This window comes from Mesoplodon densirostris, chromosome 15 (assembly GCF_025265405.1).
Source record: "Mesoplodon densirostris isolate mMesDen1 chromosome 15, mMesDen1 primary haplotype, whole genome shotgun sequence".
Taxonomy (NCBI): domain Eukaryota; kingdom Metazoa; phylum Chordata; class Mammalia; order Artiodactyla; family Ziphiidae; genus Mesoplodon; species Mesoplodon densirostris.
Window position 1 is genome coordinate 47,598,889 of NC_082675.1, and position 25,499 is coordinate 47,624,387.

The following is a 25,499-nucleotide window of genomic DNA, read 5'->3' on the forward strand; positions in this document are numbered from 1 at the left end:
AGGCCACCTACCGATGCAGGGGACGCAGGTTCGTGCCTGAGTCCAGGAAGATCCCACGTGCCGCGGAGCGGCTGGGCCCGTGAGCCATGGCCGCTGAGCCTGCGTGTCCGGAGCCTGTGCTCTGCAACGGGAGAGGCCGCGACAGTGAGAGGCCCACGTACCGCAAAAAAAAAATACTACTATCTTCTGGCTATGTGACTTCGGCAAGTTGTTACACCTCTTTGAACTTCAGTTTGCTATCATTCAGGGTAAGGAGAAAGAGCAGCATTTAGGATTCCTGTGAGAGCGAAATGAGGTGAAATGAGCTGATGTGTATCAGTGCCTACCACGGGGCTTGGCACCAGTATATTTTGTTTGTTTGTTTTGCATGTCCCCTGCATTGGCAGGCAGATTCTTAACCACTGTGCCACCAGGGAAGTCCCTTTGCACCAATATTCATCTTCTGTTTGTATTAGCATAAAACTCAAATTGTGAGAAAGGGGGGAAGACTTTTAGTTGACAAGAAACACAGTGTTATCTGCTTGCTCCTAAATTATGTAAACAAAGAATTCCTGTCAGAACCACAGGTGTTGTATTAGAAATGTTAATTATGAGTTGAGCATTTGGACCATTTGTAATAAATACCCTTCAAAGCTTACACTTTGAGAACCAATTCTTAGGGACTAAAAGAAATGCAAGGGCAAATGTGCCTTAGAACTTACAATTAATCACCTGAGGCAGATAGAAGTAAAATACAGCAGGGGACTTAGGTCTTTTGATTCTGAAAGTATTGCTCTTTCCAACTGGGGTAGCTGCAGTTGTGGAAAGATAGGTCACTGAATTCTGAGTCAGGAAACCCCAGCTTAAGGTCAACAAAGTTCAGGCATTTTCTGTAGCTGTGACCTTGCTGAAGTAACTTAACCTCTACGTACCTCAGTTTCCTCATCTATAAAGGAAATAATGATCTTTCTTAGGGGTTTATTAAGGTTAAATGAATTAAGGTATGTGGAAGTGTTTTAAAATTTTGTAAATAAAAAAAAGCAGTGTATCAAATTTGAAATTATATCAAAATATAAAGTTACCAAATGACATTAATAACAAAAACACCCAGGAAGAAAAGGGTAGGAACCCAGGCAGATCTGGGGTTCTAAATAAAGAGCAGGATAGTCCTATCAAGTTGTTGCTGAATCAGTCTTTATGTCACTCTGTTTAGTATTCATCTCCCAGAGAGAGGGTTTACTTAGCATGGCCGACATTAGGCGCTCTGCCTTCAGCAGGGGATTATGGGCACCTGGATTGAGGTCCCACCAAATTGTATCTCATATAAGAGGTGTAGTTCCTGCAGAGCAAAATCAGGATGCTATGGCAAGAAAAAGGGGGAAATGGGTGCTGGGCAGGCATCAACATCAAGCAGATGCCTCAAGAACAGTGCAGAAGTAAGCATCCTCTGTGTGAATATAAGACTTTTATAACAGAGGTGGAAGAGAATACTTTTAAGAATCAGTAATGGCTGGACTTCCCTGGTGGCGCAGTGGTTAAGAATCCACCTGCCAATACAGGGGACACGGGTTCGAGCCCTGGTCCGGGGAGATCCCTCATGCCACGGAGCAACTAAGCCCGTGTGCCACAACTACTGAGCCTGCGCTCTAGAGCCCGCAAGCCACAACTACTGAGCCCGCATGCCACAACTACTGAAGCCCGTGTGCTTAGAGCCCGTGCTCTGCAACAAGAGAAGCCACGCAATGAGAAACCCACGCACCACAACGAAGAGTAGCCCCTGCTCACCGCAACTAGAGAAAAGTCCGTGCACAGCAACGAAGACCCAACGCAGCTAAAAATGAAAATAAATAAATTTTTTAAAAAAAGAATCAGAAATGGCTAATATACTAGGAATTTTGTTTGTGAAACTTCATTCAGCTGTATGTCTACCTATGATATATGAACTTTTCAGTATGTATAATTTACTTAGCTTAACTTTTGCCGTGTATAAATATTCGCAAATAATTACATGCTGAGTTAAGAGCTGTCAGCTCATGCTAATGTGTATAACCTATTGCAATGCTCACTTTTACTTCTGTGCACATGTAGCCTTCAGCAGCTCCCATAGATAGGTCAAGATTTTCTGTGAATTCTGTTGACTGTGTTAAGATTTTATCATGATCATCTTTAAGTAAACAGAGAATGTATTTACTGACGTGGAGGACATTCCTAAAGTGGTACTTTTGATTAGATAATTTCCTGCATCTGAGGATGAGTTTAAAATTATTTTATGAAGACTTTAACGTGTTTCGTATTTTTACCGCCTCAACTTGCTGCTATTTTCTAATCTAACACACAGAATCTCACAGAGCAAAGACCTATTCCCCCCAGCCCCACAGATTTTAAGGTAAACTAGGATTTAAGAAAAGAAAGAACACATTAGATATCCTTTGAGTTAGAGGGGTTTTTTTTTGAAATATAGTTGATATACAATGTTTTGTTAGTTTCAGGTATCCAGGAAAGTGATTCATTCATACACACACATAGATATAGATATATTCTTTTTCAGATTCTTTTTCATTATAGGTTATTAAGATATTGAATATAGTTCCCTATGTTATACAGTTGGCCCTTGTTGTTTATGTATTTTATATATAGTAGTATGTATCTGCTAATCCCAAGCTCCTAATTTGTCCCTCCCTCCCCCTTTCCCCTTTGGTAAGTTTATTTTCTATGTCTGTGAGTCTGTTTCTGTTTTGTAAATAATTTATTTGTATCATTTTTTTAGATTCTACATATAAATGATACCATGTGATATTTGTCTTTCTCTGACTTACTTCATTTAGTATGATCATCTCTGGGTCCATCCATGTTGCTGAAATGGCATTATTTCATTCTTTTTTATGGCTGGCAATATTTGAGTTATAGTTTTCATTCTGTTTGTAGGAAGGCTGTTTCACCACTTTGTCTGTCACCTTCTGTTTAAATGCGTGCAGCACACGTGGTGAGAATGTGTGGCCCCAGGGAGGTCTTGCAGGGAAGGTAAGAGACTCCCCAGCAGCTGTAGGATGCAGATAGAGCTTTCGTTTGGCAGAACAGCTCTTAGTGTACAAGGTGTCATTAAAATACGGTTTCCATAAATGAACACCTAGTGGTGGCTCCTTTATACTGTTAAGGAAAGTGATGTGTTCTTGGTTTGTGTCCTGTAGATTCTGCCGTTCTTGCATTGCTACCAGTCTCAAGAACAATAAGTGGACCTGTCCTTACTGCCGGGCATATCTTCCTTCTGAAGGAGTTCCAGCAACTGATGTAGCCAAGAAAATGAAATCCGAGTTCCAGAATTGCACTGAGTGTGACACCCTGGTATGTGACCCTGCCTTTGCTCATAGTTACCGTCTTAGAACTCTGAGAAAATTGTTTTGCAGCCAGTTGTTTCACCTATGCCTTTGACCTCATCCTACCCCGACTTTCCAAAGTTTATTGTCTCAGCCTCTCCTCTTCCTTTCCTCTGGTTTCCTATGTATGGGCTGCTGGACAGCAGTCACCTGATGCCCACTGTCACCTCATTTTTCAAACAAATGCTTTCATTGACCACCTCCATTTCCTCTCTTCCCATTACTCCCATGACCCCCTATTATGTGGCCTCCATTCCTGCTATGCGGTTGCAGCCCACCCAATGAATAGCTTTATTTTCAATTCCAGTCACATAATTCCACCTGTACTGTTCTGGGCTTTGCAGTATTTGTCTCTGTTGACCACTTCCTCCTTGCTGCAGTTTTCCTCCGTTGTTATTATGCTAGCCTGGTTAGATCATGTGAGGTCTTAGAAGCTGTGACAAAGATTCTAGATTTTATCTTAAACGCAATAGTGAGTCATAGAAAAAGTATAAGCTTTTGATCAGGTTTATATTTTTAAGATGTCACTCTAGCATGTGAGTGGAAAATGGTTTGGAGGGGGCAAAAGCAGGATTGGTGAAGCCAGTTTAGTGGATTTTAGGATAGGTGTTAAGGAAGCTGGGTTAGGGTCTAGCATTAGGTATGGAATAAGAAGTTGTTTCAAGGTGTATTCTGAGAGGGATTGAAGGAAATTGATAATTAACTGGATGTGGAGGTGAGTGACAGTGAGGTATCAAAATGCTCCCCAAGTTTCTGAGATGAGTAGGTGAAGGTGCTAATATGGCGAGCAAATTTAGAGAAGAATCCACAGTTAAGTCTTAGATACATTAAATTTGAACTGCTAACGGAAGGGTATTTAGGTATTACCAGTCTAGAGATCAAAAGAGAGATCATGTGCTGAAGATCTACATTTCTCTAGAGAACCTTTCTTGATTGTTCATCTAAAATATAGCCTGTTACACTTTCTCTTAGCAGTCTGTGCTTTCTCTTCATAGCACTTATCACCATTTTTAATTATGCTTTTGTGAATTTTTAAATTTAATGTCCATTATCCATTATCTCCACAATATTCCATGAGGGTAAGGACCATGACTGTTTTATTGACAGCTGTATACCCAGCACTTTGAAGAGTGACTGGCACATAATAAATGCTCAATGCATTTTTGAATATTTTTGTAAGACTCAAAAATCTATTCGTGGCTGCCTGATTACGGAATCCATGCATGGTCTTTGGAGTCAGACATCCTGGGATTAAACACTAATTCTCTCCCTTACTCTTTGTGATTTGGGGCAAGTTATTAATCTAAGTTTTTGTTTGACTCTTTTAAATTGAGGGAAAAGGTAATGCTTGTGTCACAGAGTGGTTGTAAAGGTAAACAACAAAATGTAAGTGGCTTTTAGCACTGTGAAACATAGTAAATGCTTAAAATCAATAGCTTTCACATTCTTAATATCATTACTGATTATTTTTACTTTGATATTTTGCCATCATTTAAAGTTCAACATGCACAGAATCAAACCCAGCGTATTATTTTGTCTTCCAGTTCTTTATCCCACCTTTGGTACCTGTCAGAAACAAGAGCATTCTCTCAGTTATCCTGGGTGGAGATCCCCTTCCTTTTTCACCCCCCTGCATTTCTGATTATTCACAAGTATTTTGATCTTTGCTTTGAGGTATTTCTTGTATCTGTCTCTTCCTCTCGTCAGGAATACTGCCATTCCTCCTATAGCCATTTTCAACTCTTCTTACTCTTCAGAGTCCTCCTTACCTCCCTTCCATGAGCCTGGCTTTAGTATTCCAGTCCCCAGTGTCTGCTTGTCTTCACATCTTTTGTTTGTTTGTTTTTCCTCCATTAGATGATAAGCTCCTTTAGTGCAAGCTCAGTGGCTTGTGCTCCTTCTGCCACCTCTGACAATGGCTTTCACAGTTTTGTGTCTGGGGTAGACGCTCTATCCATTTATCAATTCATCTGTCAGGACATAGTCCCCAGATTGCTAATTTATATGAGGAATATGTCTCTTTGTTGATCAAGGAATATAAAGAAGAAGAAAGAAACTTTTAACAAAAGTCATAAGGAGATGAGAGAGCACTGATGTGCAAAGTTGGATGTTAAAAGTTGTAAAACAGTCTGGGTTTTTTTTTTTTTTTTTGGCTGCGTTGGGTCTTCGTTGCTGCGCACGGGCTTTCTCTAGTTGCAGAGCGGGGGCTACTCTTCGTTGCAGTGCGTGGGCTTCTCATTGCAGTGGCTTCTCTTGTTGTGGGACAAGGGCTCTAGGCACGCGGGCTTCAGTAGTTGTGGCACATGGGCTCTAGGGTGCAGGCTCAGCAGTTGTGGCGCAAGGGCTTAGATGCTCCGTGGCATGCGGGATCTTCCCAGACCCGTGTCCCCTGCATTGATAGGCGGATTCTTAACCACTGCACCACCAGGGAAGTCCCAAACAGTCTGTTTTAAGACAGATGCCTAGATCGGTCCTAGCTTTTACATCTTTTTAGATGGATAGTTATAAAGCAAGGATTTGTTCTTACTTTTCCATTTGCTTTTAAAATTTTTTTAATTTATTTTTGGCTGCGTTGGGTGTTCATTGCTGTGTGCAGGCTTTCTCTAGTTGCGGCGAGCGGGGGCTACTCTTTGTTGTGGCTCGCGGGCTCTAGAGCGCAGGCTCAGTAGTTGTGGCGCACGGGCTTAGTTGCTCCGCGGCATGTGGGATCTTCCCGGACCAGGGATTGAAACCGTGTCCCCTGAATTGGCAGGTGGACTCTTAACCACTGTTCCACCAGGGAAGCCCCCCATTTGCTTTTATTTTTGTCTTTTGTGACAGTTATAACTGTTTTCTTGACATGGTAGATTTCATGTCTGAGGTTTAACTTCCGTACCTTGGGCAAAATGAAGCAGGGTGGGTGGGCCACCTTACAGCTGTACAGAGCTTCCTTTAGCACAAGATCTTATCAGAGTTTCTAATGACACATTTAGTAGAGTATGTGTTATTTAGCAACAGATCCCTCATGGTTAGGAAATCTGAATGTATATCTGGAAGGACAAGGGCTCTTTATTCTGCCTTGATAAAAATGGACTGCAGTAGCTGTCCTTTATGTTTGCTCTTAATGGGGCCATTAAGTATACTGTATACTGTGAATTCATGTAATACTACTGGATGTATTATAAAGCCATGGTATTTATATCTTTCCCTGAAGCACAGGGTTTCTTTTCACTTACTCTGGACATCTCTAAAATCCATCTATTTATTCTTTTTACCTCTCTTTGTTTTTCTTTCTTTCTATCTCTCTTTTTACTTTTTTTCCTTTCCTTCCTTTTGCTCTTTTTTTCCTCCCCTTTTTCTTCCTTACTTCCCTCTTTCCATCACCGATTTAGGTAATTGTATCCAAAAAAAGTAAATTTGATTTAATATACATCTTTGCACTTTAAAAAACATATACTTTGTAGAAGAACCAAATTCAAGAACTCAGCTTTTGGGTCTTCTAGTTGTAAGAAAAATTTAAAATAGTGTTTTTCTTGGGACTTCCCTGCCAGTCCAGTGGTTAAGACTCCGCGCTCCCAATGCAGGGGCTGGGGGTTCAATCCCTGGTCGGGGAACAAAGATCCCACATGCCATGGGACGCGGCCCCCCCAAAAAAACTACTTAAAATAGTGTTATGCTTGATAATGCCTTAAATTGGTTGTACTATTATCATGACTGCATCCTTTTAATCAACTGACCCCACACTATGACCTTATTTGAAATAAGGAAAGCAATAAAGCTGGTCACAAAAGACTTCATTGACTGAAATGAACCCCTTTTCAACAGTGAGCTTATTTTAATCTGCTTTTATATAGGTTTGCCTCAGTGAAATGAGGGCACACATAAGAACATGTCAGAAGTACATAGATAAGTATGGACCACTACAAGAACTTGGAGAGACAGCAACAAGGTTTGTTTCAGTACAATTTAGTTTAATGCTAAATTTGATACGCTTATACAGAACTTAATGAGCCAGAAAGCTTAACATTTTTGTCCTGAAAATATGTATGTAGTTATGTTTTGGCTTCTGACCATAATACCTATTACTGGTAATCATTTGTTAATGGGAATAATTACAAAAGAATTTTGTTCTCTCTGCTTTAAAAACTTTGTATGGGGAGAACCAACTGAACACTGGAGAGATTGTGGAAACTTCCTCAGACAAGTTTATATGGAGGAAGATACAAAAATAGAAAGCAGAACTGTTCAATTTCTGCTAGGCTTTATTTTGTGACTAACAGAGTCCTGAAGTAGATGATGGTTTAGAGGTTGTTGTCTTTACTTTTCCATCACCTCCTCTCAGTTCCCCAGCTCATTCTCTCTCCTTTTGCTGGTTTCTCTTTAGAAGGGACGAAGTGACATCTCAGTGTGTATTCTAACAAGAAAGAACAGGTGTGGGGCAGGCATTCTGAATGCTGTACCTGTTTTCTGGGTAATCTTATATGGGGCTGGAGGAAGGATGGAGGTGGCTAGTAGGTGTAATGGAGGATATTGATCATTAATTATTTTTTCTTAAAAAAAAAAGAAAGAAAGAAATCTGGGTTATTACTCTCTTGATAGGCAGAGGAATTAGAAAGTTCGGCATCTGCCTCTGCTAAAGAAATAAAGAAATGATTTGTGTTCTCCTGCATAGGGATGATGGTTTTGAAACCATTAAATCTGCTTATGAATGCAGCTATCCAAAGAGGTATTCAGTATAATTTCTTCTTTTCTCCTGAAGATAAATGTTAGTTCTGCTTATTTTAAGAAAACGCATGTATAGCCCAGGGATAGATACCCAATATTTTGTAATAACCTATAAGGGAAAAGAATCTGAAAAAGAATATATATGTATGATTGATTGACTGATTGATTGATTGGTTTATAACTGAATCACTGTGCTGTGCACCTGAAACTAACACAACATTGTAAATCAACTGTACTTAAATAAAAATGTTTAAAAAAAGAAAATATACTACTCAAAATATAACTTAAATTTCCTACCCCAAAAGTCTAAATGATCACCCCATTCCTCTCATTTTACTAGAGAGTACTTTGCAAATATACCTTTTATTATAGGATTATACCATTCTGTTAAATTGTAAGTGAGTATTTTAGCTCTAGGCAGAGTATGAATTCTGTGTGGTTTGATTGTAAGGTTGATAGGCTTTATGAAAATTTTGAAATATATGAAACCTAATTTAAATACTAATTTCTCCTGCTGGTTAGAATGAAATAATAAAGAATTGAAATAACAGAAAATGAGAAGTGTTGTTGATTAATCAGTATTACAGGATAGATTAATATTTGCATTTAAGATAGAAATCTTTGCTTTATGGAAGAACTTACTACATAATTCAAATTTTTAAAATTCTTATGCAGGGAGCTTGTCCAGAATACAACTCTTGGGGAACAGGAAGTTATATCTACAATGGAAAGTGAGCAAAAAATTCCAAGCCTCCATATTGTCCCTAAGAATTTAAGGCAGCACTGTGCAATGGAAATATAATGCAGAGCACATATGTAATTTTAAATTCTCTAATAGCCATACTCAAAAAAGTAAAAAGAAACAAGTGAAATTAATTTGTAATATATTTTATTTAACTGAATATAGCCAAAGTCTTATCTTTGAACATGTAATCAATATATAAATTATTGAGGGCTTCCCTGGTGGCGCAGTGGTTGAGAGTCTGCCTGCTAATGCAGGGAACACGGGTTCGAGCCTTGGTCTGGGAAGATCCCACATGCCACGGAGCAGCTGGGCCCGTGAGCCACAACTACTGAGCCTGCGCGTCTGGAGCCTGTGCTCTGCAACAAGAGGCCGCCATAGTGAGAGGCCTGCGCACCGCGATGAAGAGTGGCCCCCGCTTGCCACAACTAGAGAAAGCCCTTGCACAGAAACGAAGATGCAACACAGCAAAAATAAATAAATTAAATTAATAAACTCCTACCCCCAACATCTAAAAAAAAAATATATATATATATAAATTATTGAGATATTTTACTTTTTTATGTATATATAAAGCCTTCAGAATTGAGTGTGTGTTTTATACTTCCAGCATATCTCAGTTTGGACTAGCCCAGTAGACACATACCGAATGGCTAGTCCGTTGGACAGCACAGATGTGAGGGACAGATACTCCTAGGTGTGCATAAGGATGTAACAAGGTAGTTGCAGGCCATTTTCCATTCTTCACTGGATGCTAACACTGTGAGTTGACACCTTTAGTTATATATGCCAGTGTTGTTAGATATGCTAGTTGGAGAACAAAGTAACACCTCATTCAGATGTTACCTGATTTAGGAAAGGGAGGAAGTAAAAGGGACAGAAGAAGTAACTTAGGCACAGCTGGGTGGTTTGTTCCTCTGTTCCTCAGTTAATGGGGTGCTCAGATTGTACTTCTCTTCCAAAGAAAATCAAGTGCTTCAAGTGCACTATAACTGATTCTCTATCCTGCCCCTGTGAGGTTACACATTTACATTTCTCATGAGAAAAAATTTAGGCACCAAGATTATTACCAGGATTGGAAAAAGAACATCAACTCAGAAAGAATGAGGACCAGAAACTAGATCCCCTTACATTCTATTTTTTACCTCTAGTTAAGTGACTACTGTCTAATGATCAACAATTTCAGTAACGTTTGTATTCTATGTAATTTCCAGGTGTGTATGTCCATTTTGTCAGAAGGAATTGGATGAAGACAGCTTGCTGGATCATTGCATTACTCATCACAGATCAGAAAGGAGACCTGTGGTGAGGATTTGTGTTATTATACATTTCTGCAGTGTCTAAATTTGATACACATTAGAAAACGTGGAGTCCTAACCACTGGACCGCCAGGGAGTTCCCCTTATAATTTTCATTTTTGTAGAGTTGAGAGGTAAGGCAGGGTGATGATGGATACGTCATCATTTACTTAGCCATTTTACTATTTTACAACATTTGGATTGGTAACAATTTTTAGGATTCGAATTCACATTCTTGTACATTTAAACTTTTCCTTCTAAAGCACTTTTTTCCTGAGAGGAAATTCCTTAGATTGATATTTCTGGGACCAAGAGTGCAAGTTTTTATTAACTCTTGAAATGTGTTCTAAATAGTTTGAGTCAATTTATATTTGTGTCAGCAATTTATGAGTAAACCACTTTCACCTTAACCTGGCCAAGATTGGGTACATTTATTTATTTATTTAAAAAAAATTTTTTTTGACTTAGGAGAGTGTCTTGAATTACCCAATAAGAGAGTTCTTTACACAGTAATACCCTGTAGCATATTTCTAACTCAGAGAAAAAGGACAAAATATGATCAACAAAATCAGAGTAGAGACTATTCTTATATGGAAAGAAATTATAAAATGATGGTATGAACACAAAGGTATGGACTTTTGAATGTTGTACTTATAAGGGATAAATTATACGTACACTTATTTTTAAATTATCCAGGCTTAACAGATGTAAAATGATACCTTGAAGAGCTTTTTGAATTTTATTTTAGTTTTATGTTGTATATGTGTACATGTGTATATATGTATATGTGTTTTTCATATATATGAGTTTGGGTTTTTTTAAATTTGTTTTAAGGTTTGTTTTTTTTTCCATAAAATCCTTTCAGAAAGTGGGTGAAGTTGAAATGTAAGTATATTAGATAGGTGATTGATGGAGAGATAGCTAGATAGCCCTTACGACAATCCTATGAGATAGATATGATTCTTATCCCCATTTTACAAATGATAAACTGAGGCTCAGAGAGGTTAAGTCTTACGAGGTAAATCTCATAGCTGGTAAATAATCACAGCTACGGTTTGAACCCAGTAGTCTAGCTCCAGGGCATAGACACTGTGCTCCACTAGCAAGTTCAAGACAAAAGTCCTCCTACAGCAAAGGAATTTGTTATTCATCCTAATGGCCCAGAGGTTTGGTTCTTGGAATGGCTATCTAAGAGCTTGATATGTGTTGGGGCAGCAGAGGAGGTTGTCAGGGGCTTTTCCTGCTCAGGTTGCTCTGTGGGAGAAACTGGGCTAAGGAGGTGTTTTATGATATGTCCCTGGGGAACCGTCCTAGAGGAAGCTTGAAGAAAACATTAGGATGGCATAATAGTGACTACCATTAACTGAGTTCTGAGTGCCTCTTTGCCTTCTCCTAGCAACCCTATGAAGGAGAAATTATCGACACAGTCTGAGCCCTGACCAGTAGTGCCCGGGGTGCTGCTCTGGCTGGAGGAACACTAGGCACTCTGGACCATGGGCCGCATTATAGCATCCTTCCAGGGCAGGCCCCATATTTGTCCATCCATTGGTACTGTGTACCTGCTCCGCAGAAGTCCAGTCCACGTGCCACTCAGTTTGGCCATCAGATTGAAGGTGGTCCATGGAAGCTGGGTCTTCTATAATTTAGAGGTCATAGAGGTCACTGAAGAAAGCCAACATAAGGACAGAGATAAACCAGGAATCGTGGAACTTAGTAGTTAAAATGCCTAGGCTTCGCTGGGGCAAAGTGAGAGTAGCATCGACATATATACACTACCGAATGTAAAATAGCTGGCCGGTGGGAAGCAGCAGCATAGCACAAGGAGATCTGCTTGGTGCTTTGCCATGACCTAGAGGGGTGGGATGGGGGGGTGGAGGGAGGCTCAAGAGGGAGGGGATATGGGGACACGTGTATGCATATGGCCGATTCACTTTGTTGTGCAACAGAAACTAACACGGTATTGTGAAGCGTTTATACTTCAATAAATTTCTATTAAAATAATAATAACTTGTATATCTGGAGTTATATACAACATATTATTAAAATTAATCCCACCTGTTTCCTTTTAGTTTTTGTAATGTGGCTACTCAAAAAATAAAATTATGTGTGTGGCTTCTGTTGCATTTCTATTGAACAGCAGTGCCCTGGGGCGGGGGGAGGAAAGCCTAGGCTTTGGAGGGAGATAAGCTTTGGTGCAAGTCGCAGAAAATCCTATTAACCTCTTTGCCTCTGTTTCATCATTTGTAAAATGGAGATGACGGTAATGATGATGCCTTTTTCACAGGGTAGTAGTAAGTGAGTCAGGTGATGATGCCGGGTTACTACCATTTTTGCAGCTATATCAAATCAAGGCTAGAGCAGATTTCTCAGAGGAAGCCATGTACTCTCACAGTTGGGGAACCCAAACTGGGAGAGGTGGAGGAGGTGAAGTAAATTTTACCACAAGACCAGGATGCTATCAAGGCCTTCAGGCAGGAACAGATTGCTCAGAAAAGCCATGGTTCTGTAATACACCAGGGCTGTGTAAAAGTGGTCTCTGGAACCGAACACCTTCAGGTTTCCTGGGTTAGTGTTTCGTGCTTAAGTGTAGAAGCCTAAGACACATGCACTCTGAAGCATCTAGTGCCACTAGAAGTCCGGAAAAACCCTGTGGTTAGGAAAAGGCTGGATGCAGATACTGTGGCAGGGCTGGGGTCACGTGCTTAGGGACCCTCTGGGGGCACGTAGGTGAAAACACCTGGTGGAATCCTTGGATGAGGAGGGCTGAGTCCAAGGCTGCTTCTGGATTGGTGTGGAAGTTAACAAGGAATTATTGCTCTGAAGGACTGAATTGCTGGGTTTGCCTTCAGATAAGATCAGTGACATCATCTGACTTACCAGATGTAAGAAGTTTCAGGGCGGTTAGAGATTGGGGCAAATGATTCTGCCTTCCAGATAGAATTAGATAATTCGAGATCAAACCACAAGCAACTAATCTTTTCTTTCTGAGTTGCTGAAGCAAACAGGGGTAGTAAGTTATGAACATCAAGGAATTTTGACTGTTCTCATGTGCAACCTTCAGAACAGCTCCTTTTTGTCACACAGTAATTATATTCTGCCATGTTTTTTTCTTTTTGAAAAATTATATCTATGGAATATTGGACTCAAAAAAGGCAAATGGGGGCTTCCCTGGTGGCGCAGTGGTTGAGAGTCCGCCTGCCGATGCAGGGGACACGGGTTCGTGACCCGGTTCGGGAAGATCCCACATGCCGCAGAGCAGCTAGGCCCGTGAGCCATGGCCGCTGAGCCTGCGCGTCCGGAGCCTGTGCTCCGCAACGGGAGAGGCCACAGCAGTGAGAGGCCCGCGTACCACAAAAAAAAAAAAAAAAAAGGCAAATGACACACACAGCATGCTTCAGATTGAATTATGAGACCACTCGAGAGAAATTTAATATTTTATCTTCTAAAAGGAAGACGTTTCAGCAAGAACCACACTTTCTGGCTCTTCTCTCTTTCCAGTGTTTTCTTTCACTGGTTGGTTCTTTTTTGTGTGTGCTTCCTGCCCCCCTGCCCCAACCCCTCTCTGCCCGACATGTGGGATCTTAGTTACCCAACCTGGGGTTGAACCTGCGCCCCCTGCAGTGGAAGCATGGAGTCTTAACCACTGGACTGCTAAGGAAGTCCCCACTGGTTGGTTCTTATTTATCCTTTAGAACTCAACTTAAATTTCACTTATCTGACACCCAAATTAATTTCAGCTCTTGCATTTCTCCCCTTTTTTCTCATTTATCACAAATCGTTAATTGTGTATTTGTGTCTGTCTCTCCCTCCAAATTATTAGGTTCATGAAGCCATAGAACTTAATTCTTTGTTCAGCACTGCATGCCCAGCTCTTGGCGGAGAACCTAGCACATAGTAGGATGTAGTGATATGAAAAACAGGATATTTTAAAAATCGTATTTCCATTCACACAGGTTCAAAGGTAGTCTTACTTTCTGCCTTGATCCTGAGGTTCATTCCTTATGGGAAGGGACAGGACTTCAGTTGGTTTGGAATTAAAAGCTGTAGTGACAAGAGCTTGAGCCCTCATTCCCACAACAGTTTATTTCCATGGGTATTCAGAATGTCTGTGGCTGGACTGGGCAGTGGGAGCATATATGCATAAACGTGTTAGAAGGAGAAAATCTTCATTAGATATGCTTCCAAACTCCTATTAAATTAGATGTGCCATCTGGTACCTTAAGTTTGGTTGCATATTTGTCTATAATTATATTCAGTGCGTGTCTCTTTTGGCACTGGATTCCGTTGTCTTTAATTTCTTCCCCAAATGGTATTTACCATTATATAGAAAGTGTCCTGTAATTGGCTGAGTTGCTGTGGGAGTTAATCGAAACCACAGATAGAGCTGGGTGTCCATTGTAATAGATGCTCCAAAGGATTGAGGTTAGTGGTAGCTTCTAATATGGTGACTGTTATTTACCCATTGCGTTCACTGTCATAGAGGTGAGGCCAACATCCTTTTTTTTCAATTGAAGTACAGATGATGTACAATATTATATAAGTTACAGGTATGGGTATACAATATAGTGATTCACAATTTTTAAAGGTTATACTCCATTTATAATTATTATAAAATATTGTCCATAATCCCAATATATGGGATATATGTTGTAAAATGTATCCTTGTAGCTTATTTTATATATAATAGTTTGTACCCCTTAATCCCCTACCTCTTAATCCTCTACCCCTATGTTACCCCTCCCCTTCTCCTACTGGTAACCACTAGTTTGTTCTCTATATCTGTGAGTGTGCTTCTTTTTTGTTATATTCACTAGTTTGTTGTAATTTTTTTAGATTCACATATAAGTGATATCATACAGAATTTGTCTTTCTCTGACTGACTTATTTCACTTAGCATAATACCCTCCAAGTCCATCCATGTTGCTGCAAATGGCAATATTTCCTTTTTTATGGCTGAATAATATTCCACTGTGTGTGTGTGTGTGTGTGTGTGTGTGTGTGTGTGTGTATACCATGTCTTATTTATCCATTCATCTGTTGCTGGACACTTAGGTTGTTTCTATTATTAAAATATTTCTTGGTCTCAGCTCTGTTCTCACTATGTAGGGGTCTCAGGGTAGATTGAGTGCTATTTTGGGATAGCCATGTTGTCAATTAACCAAGATAGCTAGAATGTAAGGAAATCATTAATTATTATAAAGCAATAATAATTTAAATGATGTAATTTTATTTAAAATAAGACATTAAGATTAATTGAGTAGAGCAAAATTTTAAAATGGACCTTATTTATAGAAATTGAGCATATTGAAACTGGGACCCCCCCCATAAAATAATAAGAATGAAAAGAAATATGTAAAGATCTCATTTAAATTTAGAGAAAAACATCATCCAAGCTGATAAATTAGACACTGTTATAATATGAAAAGGACATTGGATTGTCTAGTAGAGGCCTAGATTCCAGCTCTGATACTTGAAGTGGTGTAGATTTAAGCTAATCTTTTTCCTCTCTGAAATTGGTTTCATCAACAAAATAAAGATGATAATTCACTGGGTTTCTGTGAGAATCAAATGAGAATACCACCTCATTTATTGCCTAACATATACCTGGCACTCAGTAATGATTCTGCATCTCATTTTTCAAAATGAATACACGAAGAAATACAATTTTTAAAAAAACCTATGTTAAGATGTGATAAAGTGGTATATATTAAAAGAGTCATTTATATTAGCCATTTGAGAATTACAAATTAAAACCATGATGAGATACCACTACATGCCTATGAAAACAACTAAAATAGAAAAATGTTGACAGTAACTAATGCTGATGAGAATGAGGAAAAACTAGATAATTCACTCATTGCTTGTGGGAATGTAAAATGGTCCAGCCATTTACAAACAAAATAGTTTGGCAGTTTTTTACAGTTAACTGTAACACTAACCCAGCAATCACACTCCTAGAAATTAATCCTAGAAAAATGAAAATATGTTTACATAAAACATCTATGCACAAATGTTTATTGCAGCTCTATTTGTAGCAGCCCAAAGCAACAAATGTCCTTCAAAGGTAAATGGATAACTGTGGTACCTCCATACCATGGAATACTACTCAGCAGTAAAAAGGAAGGAACTATATTGATGCACTCAACAATTTGGATGAATTCCAAGGCCATTATGCTTAGTGAAAAAAGCCAGTCTCGGGCTTCCCTGGTGGCGCAGTGGTTGGGAGTCTGCCTGCCGGTGGAGAGGACGCGAGTTCGTGCCCCGGTCCGGGAGGATCCCGCATGCCGCGGAGCGACTGGGCCCGTGGGCCGTGGTCGCTGAGCCTGCACGTCGGGAGCCTGTTCTCCACAACAGGAGAGGCCACAGCAGTGAGAGGCCTGCATACAGCAAAAAAAAAAAAAAAAAAAAAAAAAAAAAGCCAGTCTCAAAAGTTCTGGAGAAGAGATCGGTGGTTGCCAGGGTCTGGGAGAGAAGAGGAAGTTAAGGAGCAGCACAAGGGAGTTCTTTGTAGTGAGAGAACAGTTCTGTATCTTGATTGTGTCGGTAGTTACATGCATTTCTATATGTGTGATAAAATTTCATAGAACTATACATACACACCCAAAAAAATGAGTTCATGCAAAAAATGGTGAAATCTAAGTCAGATGTTGTCTAGTTAATTGCCAGTTTCCTGGTTTTGGTAATGTACCACAGTTATGTAAGAAGTTACCATTAGGGGAAGCTGGGTGATTGTGACATGGTACCTCTCTGTGTTATTTTTGCAGTTTCTTGTGAGCTTATAAATATTTCAAAATGAAAAAGTTTTATTAGAGAGCCATTAATGTCTATTAAATTAAGAAAATATGTATAAATACTAACACCTGATGCTGGTATTAGTATTTGATGCTGGTGTATTATAATCTATATTGCTGGTGGCAGTATAAAACTATAGAGTAATATATATTATGAACTGTGAAGTTCATAACTTTGACCTTCTAATCTCCATTTATGGTCATGTATCCTAAGAAAATAATCCCCCCAAAAGTAAACAATATAGATACTATAATTGGTAATAATAGAATATCCACATACCAAGAAAACGTCAGTATTCCAAGAGGTAGGTAACTAATTAAATTATGGCACACCTACTGACTGTAATATTGTTTAAATGATAAAGTGATAGGGACTTCCCTGGTGGCACAGTGGTTAAGAATCCGACTGCCAATGCAGGGGACACGTGTTCAAGCCCTGGTCCGGGAAGATCCCACATGCCGCGTAGCAACTAAGCCCGTGCGCCACAACTACTGAGCCTGCGCTCTAGAGCCTGTGAGCCACAACTACTGAGGCCGCGTGCCACAACTACTGAAGCCCATGTGCCTAGAGCCCGTGCTCTGCAACAAGAGAAGCCACCGCAATGAGAAGGCTGCACATCGCAACAAATAGTAGCCCCCGCTCGCCACAACTAGAGAAAGCCCCGCGCGCAGCAACAAGGACACAATGCAGCCAAAAATAAATAAATTTTTTTTAAATGATAAACATATACTTTTATATACAAGAAATGCATATGAAGAAATAAGTGCAATTTTATTTCTTTATGTTGCTTTAATATTTATACAATTCTAAGACAATACCAAGGTATGGCCAATATATTCATAAAATTAAAATTTATTTTGTTGAATGGTTATTTAATTTTTTAATTCTGACAGTAATGATTATTTAAAATTCTTTCTTGAACTCTTGATCTTGTTTATTTCCAGTTCTGTCCACTTTGCCGTTTAGTACCTAATGAGAATCCAAGCAGCTTCAATGGCAGCTTAATAAGACATTTGCAAGTCAGTCACACTTTGTTTTATGATGATTTCATAGTAAGTATATTTTCTTACTTTTACATTGTTTTTATGCTGTGTTTAGCTTAGCTTTCTTAATCCAAGTGAGTAAGATTGTAGAGGAAAAAATGTATGTATAGCTAAAATGTTAAGTATTAGCATTAAGTAGGAAATCATAAAAACATGCTGTTTTATAAACTGTTAATAGTAAAGTAGTTACCTCCCTTAGACAAAATCATTTTCTTTGTGATGTAAATAATTAGCCATCGTGTAAAGACCTAGATTTCACTTTCACATTATTTTAATTTCTACTCTAGTGCCTCCCAATATACGTTAATAGTTATAATTTTTATGAAGTAAAAAACTTATATAGCTGAGAGGAAATCATATCTGTAAGGAAATGGCTCAGAGAATTTGCGTTCATTTTATAATATACTGAATGGCTAGTAACAGACATGACATTATCAGTGTAGCGAGACACACGGGCTCTATTTTTAATTTAAATTCTGTAAAACGCAACTCTCGGGCTTCCCTGGTGGCGCAGTGGTTGCGAGTCCGCCTGCCGATGCAGGGGACATGGATTCGTGCCCCGGTCCAGGAAGATCCCACGTGCCGCGGAGCGGCTGGGCCCCTGAGTCATGGCCGCTGAGCCTGCGCGTCTGGAGCCTGTGCTCCGCAACGGGAGAGGCCACAACAGTGAGAGGCCAGCGTACCGCAAAAAAAAACCCAAAAAACAAAAAAACACAACTCTCGTGTTTATTGAACTTTTTTCAACTTAAAAAAAATTTATCATGAAAAATTTTTAAACATATACAGAAGTAGGATAATATAATGAACCCCTGTATACCCATCAGCTACTCATCAATAACTACCAACTCATGGCCAATCTCATTATATTAAGGATTTTTTTAAGATGAAAGAAAAATCTGGTATAGTATGAATAGTTCTAATACTTATGACCGTAGTTTCTGTTATCAAAAATGGTAATAACAAGCAAAAGGTTAACATAGCCTTTTTTCTATGCATTATCACATGAGAGTAATGCTTTGTCCCCTGAGTCCCTTTCGGCAAAGGCGTATTGCCTATCATGAGCAGGAAAATCATTCATAGCCATGTTCTGAAATAGTACATTTTATTGTTACGTTTATCTAAATACATGAAATGTTAAGGGTTAAATTTGAATTTGCATATAATTTTCACATGATTTTGACTATTTTTATGCAATTTCAAGATGGAATTTAATAATTGTTGAAGATTGTCATTGGAAATTTTTCTCCACGCCTTCTGATCTGCCCACTATGATTATCCAGATTCAACACAGGGAAACCTGGGTTCTGACCTGGGTTTCAGTAACAGCCCTGTCACAGCTGTGTGACCTTAGGCAAGGTATTTAACATTGGAGCCTCTGTTTGTTCATTTGTTAAGTGAGGAGAGCAAAGTACACACTGCTTCCAGAAGCTCTTGTGGGAATTAAATGAGATAATGCATGTAGAGTGATTTGCAGTTAGGGCACGGATGTTAGGCAAACTGGAGATGGGGAGAGGCTAAATGGGAATATCAGGACCACTTGAAGAATCAAACAAACCACACTACAGAGGCTTCATATTCTTTCCTCCGTCTCTCAAATAATGTCTTTTCTGGCCACCAAGGCACACAAGCCCTCAACAGAGCCATGTGTTCTCATTTTTCATAACACATAGGGGTTCCTCTTTATCTTAGCTCCATAAGACGTTCTAAAAGCCAGGTTGATTCCATGCCTGTCTTGGCTGTTCATGTTCAGTCCATTCTTCTCAAGATCATTCAAAGTGTGACCCAGGGCTGGTCAGGAAGAAGCCACTTTGATGAGAATACTTTCCACCCACTCAAAACCATATTCTTGGATGTGGAAGTGAGGTTGAAAAAGTGTTCTTTGTTTTGATTTTTTGTTTCCTAAACTACCAAGTACTATGCTAGGCATTTTATGCAAATTATCTCATTTTATTCCTTGCAGCAACTTCTGTGAAGTAAGTACTATATCATTATCCTTACTTAGCTATGAAATATCTGATGCTCAAAGGTTAATAAATTGCCTCAGAACAACCTGGCATTGAGTCCAAATCTTGTGCTCTGCTGTGCTTTATAGCTTTCCTTTGGATTTCATTTATTTGCTTTTATGTTTTAGAGTGGACTTCCAATAAAGATTTTATTTTATTTTTTTAGTTTATTGGCGAAGAGGAGATGGATTGCAGAGGATGGGGCTCTTAATACTTTTTGTTTTATTTATAGAATGTGCTGACCTAAAGTTTTGAATTCCATTTTGACCATAGGGTAGCAAGGAGAAAGAGTGTTTTGTTTTCAGCCTTTCTTTTTTCAAAACTAGATATTCAGTAGTACTGCCGGGATCGATGAGTCCTATGGGAATGTCTTAACTTTACGTGGCTTAACTATTACATGTCTCATCTATGGGAATGTCTTAACTATTACATGTTTATGTGGAGCATAGCACTCTGACAGGATTTGTACTGTTGACTAAAAACTACTAGTTAGATCAGATAAAAACTTTAAATTCCAGATCAAAACTATTTTACTATGACTGTACCTAGTTAGTTGATAGGCAGTAAAAATGACATAGAAAATACACAAGCCCCAAAGCAGAAGTCCTGGGTTCTATGAGTTTTTGTGGAAACTTGGACTAAATTCAGGGCTTCACTTTGCAAAATGAGGCATTGTCTTAACTCCCATCCTTCAATTTCTGAAAACTGTCATCTCTGACTGTATGTTTCTAATTATTTTTCTTTATTGTAGGATTTTAATATAATTGAGGAAGCTCTTATTCAAAGGGTTTTAGACCGGTCACTTCTGGAATATGTGAATCACTCGAACACCACATAATTGTATTAAAAGAAAAGGGAAGGAGATAGTACAATTGCACCATTTTTTTCAAGATGCTACTTGAAGGATTGGAGGGAAACTGTCAATGTTTGATGGGCAAAAAAGTGTACAACACAGTTATATGTTTGTCCACGTTTATTGTTATACTGCATTTTAAAACTGCTTTCATTTTAGTGGTTTAGGTCTGTTTTACATTCTTGAGTTTCTCAGACACTTAACAGCAAAAAAAGTCTCCATCAGCCATTAATATATGGAAGAGAACATAAGGCTGAGTATGTGGGTGAAGGATCTTTATTTGCAAATCAGATGACATTGTGTGTAATGCTACATATTGATAACTTCCCTCATGGTTGGTCAAATTAACTAATCTTTGTTCTATGGAGAGTGAGACAAAGTGTGGTCATTCAAGGAAATATGAAATCTCTTCTAGAGTTCACGTTCTAACCGCTAATAGAATAAAAGGAATAACCTTGTATGGAGTAGGAAAGGAAAATTTTGGCAGTTGACAACATCCATTTAACCAAATTGTATAACATAATACTGTAATAAAATAAATTTCATGTTAGGAATGTATACTTAATGCTTTGACTTTTTATAACTATGCACACATAAGAATTTAATATTATATTTTTCAAATATTTGTAGCTTATTATTTAGAAATATTTCTATAATACAGGCAACTTCTTAAGAACCATCAGCTGATATTTACAGTAGAAGTATTCACATCCATAATTTTTAGTGGAAAATCCTAAGGGCTTTTATTTTTTTTTAATTTTATCTTTTAGGAAAATTATAAAATAAACAGAAAAACTGAAAACCAAACAGAAAATATATAGCTTATTACATTCTCATAAAGAAACATTCTTTTAGAACTCTGCCAGTCACCTTGGATGTCTTCTATGTGTCCTGTCACAGTTAACAAACCTCTTCCTCAACCCCACAAAAGTAAACACTACATTGATTTCAATAGTACTCACTTCCTTGCATTTCTTTCTTAGTTTATCCCCCAAGTGTGTGTCTCTACACACTAGCTTTTAATCTTACCCATTTAAAATTGCTTTATTAGATATATCTCTTAATGTCTGTTTTTAATTTCTGGGTTTCTCCTTCTTTCTTTTCCTTAAAATTTACCTACTGAAGAACCTGGTTTTATATATTTCCCACTGTCTATATTTTGTTAATTGCATACTCATGGCACAATTCAGCATGTTCTTCTATCCTCTGGATACTGACACATGGATCCAGAGATCTGAGCAGACTCAGGTTCAAACTTTTGGCCAGACCATAGATCATGGTGTATTCTTTCAACAGAGGGCACAGAATGTCTGGTTCTCTCTTTTGTGATGTCAGCTGAAATTGATACTCAATGCCTAGATCCATTGATTTGTTGTGGGTTGGAGAATATTCTATCATTTCTTTTTCATTTATTAGTTGGAACATTTTTTTAAAGAGGTGTTTCCCCATATCTACTACTTGGTTAACCAGTGGTCAAGTTCATATAGGAAAGGGAAAATAAACTTGAATTTTCCCCTTTATTTACCAAATTTCAAGATAATAAATTTGTTTTCTATCATCCTCTGTAGATCACTTTTTTTAAGTGTTGTGAACTCATGGATTCAAACATATTTGATAGGCTTTAATCCATTTCACATATTGCCTTATTAAAGCTCAAATTGTCCTATCTTTGGTCATTGGGAGCCTTATCAAGTTCACTCTGAGTCCTTCTGACACTACTCTAGCAGTCTTTACTGGCTTCCTTGTAGTCTCGTATGACAGGCTATTCCAGGCTCAACTTGGATGTTTCCTGCCCCAGACCTGGTATCAGCCATTTCTCTTAATGAGCCTGGTTATTTTCAGTGAGAAATAGTGCTTCAGAACTGTAATTGTGATTGTTAAGTTCATAGCAGCTATATTGGTCTTTGTTTCTAGGAGAGAGCTAGGAAATATCCTTTTTTTTTAAGATAAAACACTTATTCTTGAGTTTATTTTGATACTTGCAAATCAAATTAAGTACTACAGGGTTTTTGCCTAATTTTTTCTATTACATTTGTGTCTTTTGTTTTTCTCTACTGAGAATCCTGGCCTTCAAGGACACAGGAATATCCCACAATTATTCATTTCCTTAATCTACTTTATGCATGCAACAGTCTCAGAATAATAATACTAATAAACCATCACCAGTATGATAGCTGGTACAATTAAAAATGTTTTTCATTTGTTCTCCCTAATCTCCTATTGTTTAAAGTTGTAGTGTATCAACATTTTCAAGGAATTCCCTGGCAGTCCAGTGGTTAGGACTCTGTGTTCTCACTGCCCAGGGCCCGGGTCTGACCCCTGAACGGGGGGAACTAAGATTCTGCAAGCCGCATGGTACAGCCAGAACAAAAAAAAAACGTTTTCTGTTTTTTTTTCTTTTTTTTTGCGGTACGCGGGGCTCTCACTGTTGTGGCCTCTCCCGTTGCGGAGCACAGGCTCCGGACGCGCAGGCTCAGCGGCCATGGCTCAGGGGCCCAGCCGCTCCGCGGTATGTGGGATCTTCCCAGACCGGGGCACGAACCCGTGTCCCCTGCATCGGCAGGCGGACTCTCAACCCCTGCGCCAGCAGGGAAGACCAAAAAAGACGTTTTTTGAGAACCTATTGGTGTAACATACAATACTCTCTTTTATCCCCCATTTAGCTTAGTTCTTCAAGTACCTGTATATTTAGTGCTTGCTACCACTCCTTATTTGATGGCTCTATTTTTCATATTTGGCTCTCTAATGACAAATCTAGCACATAGAATAATATTTCCATCTTGAAGGCAAGCAAAGAAGCTACGAAGATGCATGATTTCAACTCCTGAGGATAAAATGTTACTTGGTTGTGGTTAGCTTCTTAACTGTAATCGTCTATAAACTTCTTTGTTCCTTACACGTAAATGTAGTCATAGTCATGTTCCCCAAAATTTTCTATAGTAAATTATCCATTACTTCTTAAAAGCCTTGCTTACCATTCTGCCATCCACTGCAAGGTAATTAGAGAAACGTAAAGCTGGGTGAAATCTAGAGGGCCATATTTCCTCCCTTTTAGATACTAGTTTCAAGCTTGCTTTTCACAGCTGCTAACAAGTAACAACAGATTTTTAGTTTCACCACCTCTCTTCCTACAGTTTGGATGGCTCAACCAGTAAAGCAAAACTTATTGGACAACAAGGGCAAAAGGAGAGGAACTTTTAAGAGGTAATCATTAGATTGAAAATATAGTCCTGGAAAAACAAAAGAATATATTTCTGAGTATTAGTACTCACTATCCAGAAAATAAATTTTTGTTAATTCCAAGCAATACAAAAGGCATCTTTAAATCTGTAAAACTTGAAAAAAACTTCAAAACTTAAAAACTGTATTTTGAGTAAAGCTTTAAGTCACCTGCCACTGTTAAACCTCAGTGCAGCAATTCTACATCCTGTCCCTGGATATCTCTTTTGATAATTTTGCCCCCTACGGGACAAACCAGGTGCTGGCCACCTGAATTATTTTGCCTTTTGAATTATTTTGAGTTCTAAAATAGTGAAGTGCAACTATTATTCATTGTTTCACTGTGCCTTTAACCTTTTATTAAAAGGAATTTATAATTCATTGTTGTCTTAAAAAATGAAAACCAATATTTGAAGCTGTTGACTAAGCAAAAAATCTCCTTTTTTTTTTTAATAGCACCTCAAGGTGCCAATTTTTCAAGGCCTTATGAGGGAAAAACTGATTCACATGTTATTCTTTAAAAGCTAAATTCTTCTAATCCTACAAAAACCTATGGAGATTTTCCTTTTACATATTTTTTACACCCAAGTTTCTAAAACATATTGAGAAATTGTATTGGGAATCTACGGTGAAGATAGTTCCAGGTCAGATCTTCTAAAAGATCCTGGCTCTAATGATGTTACTTTATTACTTTTACTGGGTGCTAAGTGTCCTTTGTTTTCAAGTGAGCTTACAACAGTTACTGAACACATTTAACATATAATTAGTACCTTCAAGTAACATTGAAATTATTTTAAAAAGTCACTAAGAGATTCATCCTTTTACTATTCAACTGCAAAAAATAAATCTGTATAATGATCAGAAATTAAAATGTACTATTCCTTTTCTTCTGTAAATATGTGTTATTGTGAGAAATAAAGAATGGCAGGACCATTGCTTTCATTAAAATATCTACTGTGTCTGTTCTTAAACATGGATCTTGATAATTTTTTACATCTAATACCCTTTTATGCTTTTAAACCTCATATGTTTTTTAAATTGTCATCATTCAGCAATATCTATCATGAAAATATACTTTCATTTAGGCCAGTAGTTCTCAATTGGGAGCAGTTTTGCCTCCTAGGGGACACTTGACAATGTCAAAACATTTGGGGTTGTCATAACTGTGATGTGCTATTGCCCAGGATGTGGATCAAAGCCAGGGATGCTACTCAACATTCTACAATGCACAGGACAGCCCCTCACAGCAAAGGATTACCCTTTCTGTCAATAGTGATGAGGTTTAGAAACCCTGGTTTGAGTCAAGGTAAAGCTGAGCATCATGAAGTTATTATTGGCTCTGCTTCCAAGGGACTCCACTGAAATTTAAAAGGCAAGATGAAGATGAATTTTGTATCTCTTACTCCCTGCTAAATACATACTAAGTTTGGGGTGGCTATAGCTGTCATATGTACCCCAGTTCAGAATATACTAAGACAGGAAAGTTTTTTTT

General features: G+C 38.5%; 1 protein-coding gene across 1 annotated transcript in view; it reads left to right on the forward strand.

Annotated features, from left to right (window-relative positions):
- The window catches only part of RNF125 (ring finger protein 125), a 41,425-nt gene extending 16,470 nt beyond the window's left edge, over window positions 1–24,955 (forward strand). Inside the window, exons 2-6 of the mRNA XM_060119575.1 lie at window positions 3,168–3,321; window positions 7,187–7,281; window positions 10,014–10,104; window positions 17,834–17,941; window positions 20,687–24,955. Coding sequence (XP_059975558.1) covers window positions 3,168–3,321; window positions 7,187–7,281; window positions 10,014–10,104; window positions 17,834–17,941; window positions 20,687–20,773 — 535 coding nt within the window. The 3' untranslated portion in view covers window positions 20,774–24,955. The remainder of the gene's footprint in view (window positions 1–3,167; window positions 3,322–7,186; window positions 7,282–10,013; window positions 10,105–17,833; window positions 17,942–20,686) is intronic.
- The last annotated feature ends 544 nt before the right edge of the window (window positions 24,956–25,499 follow it).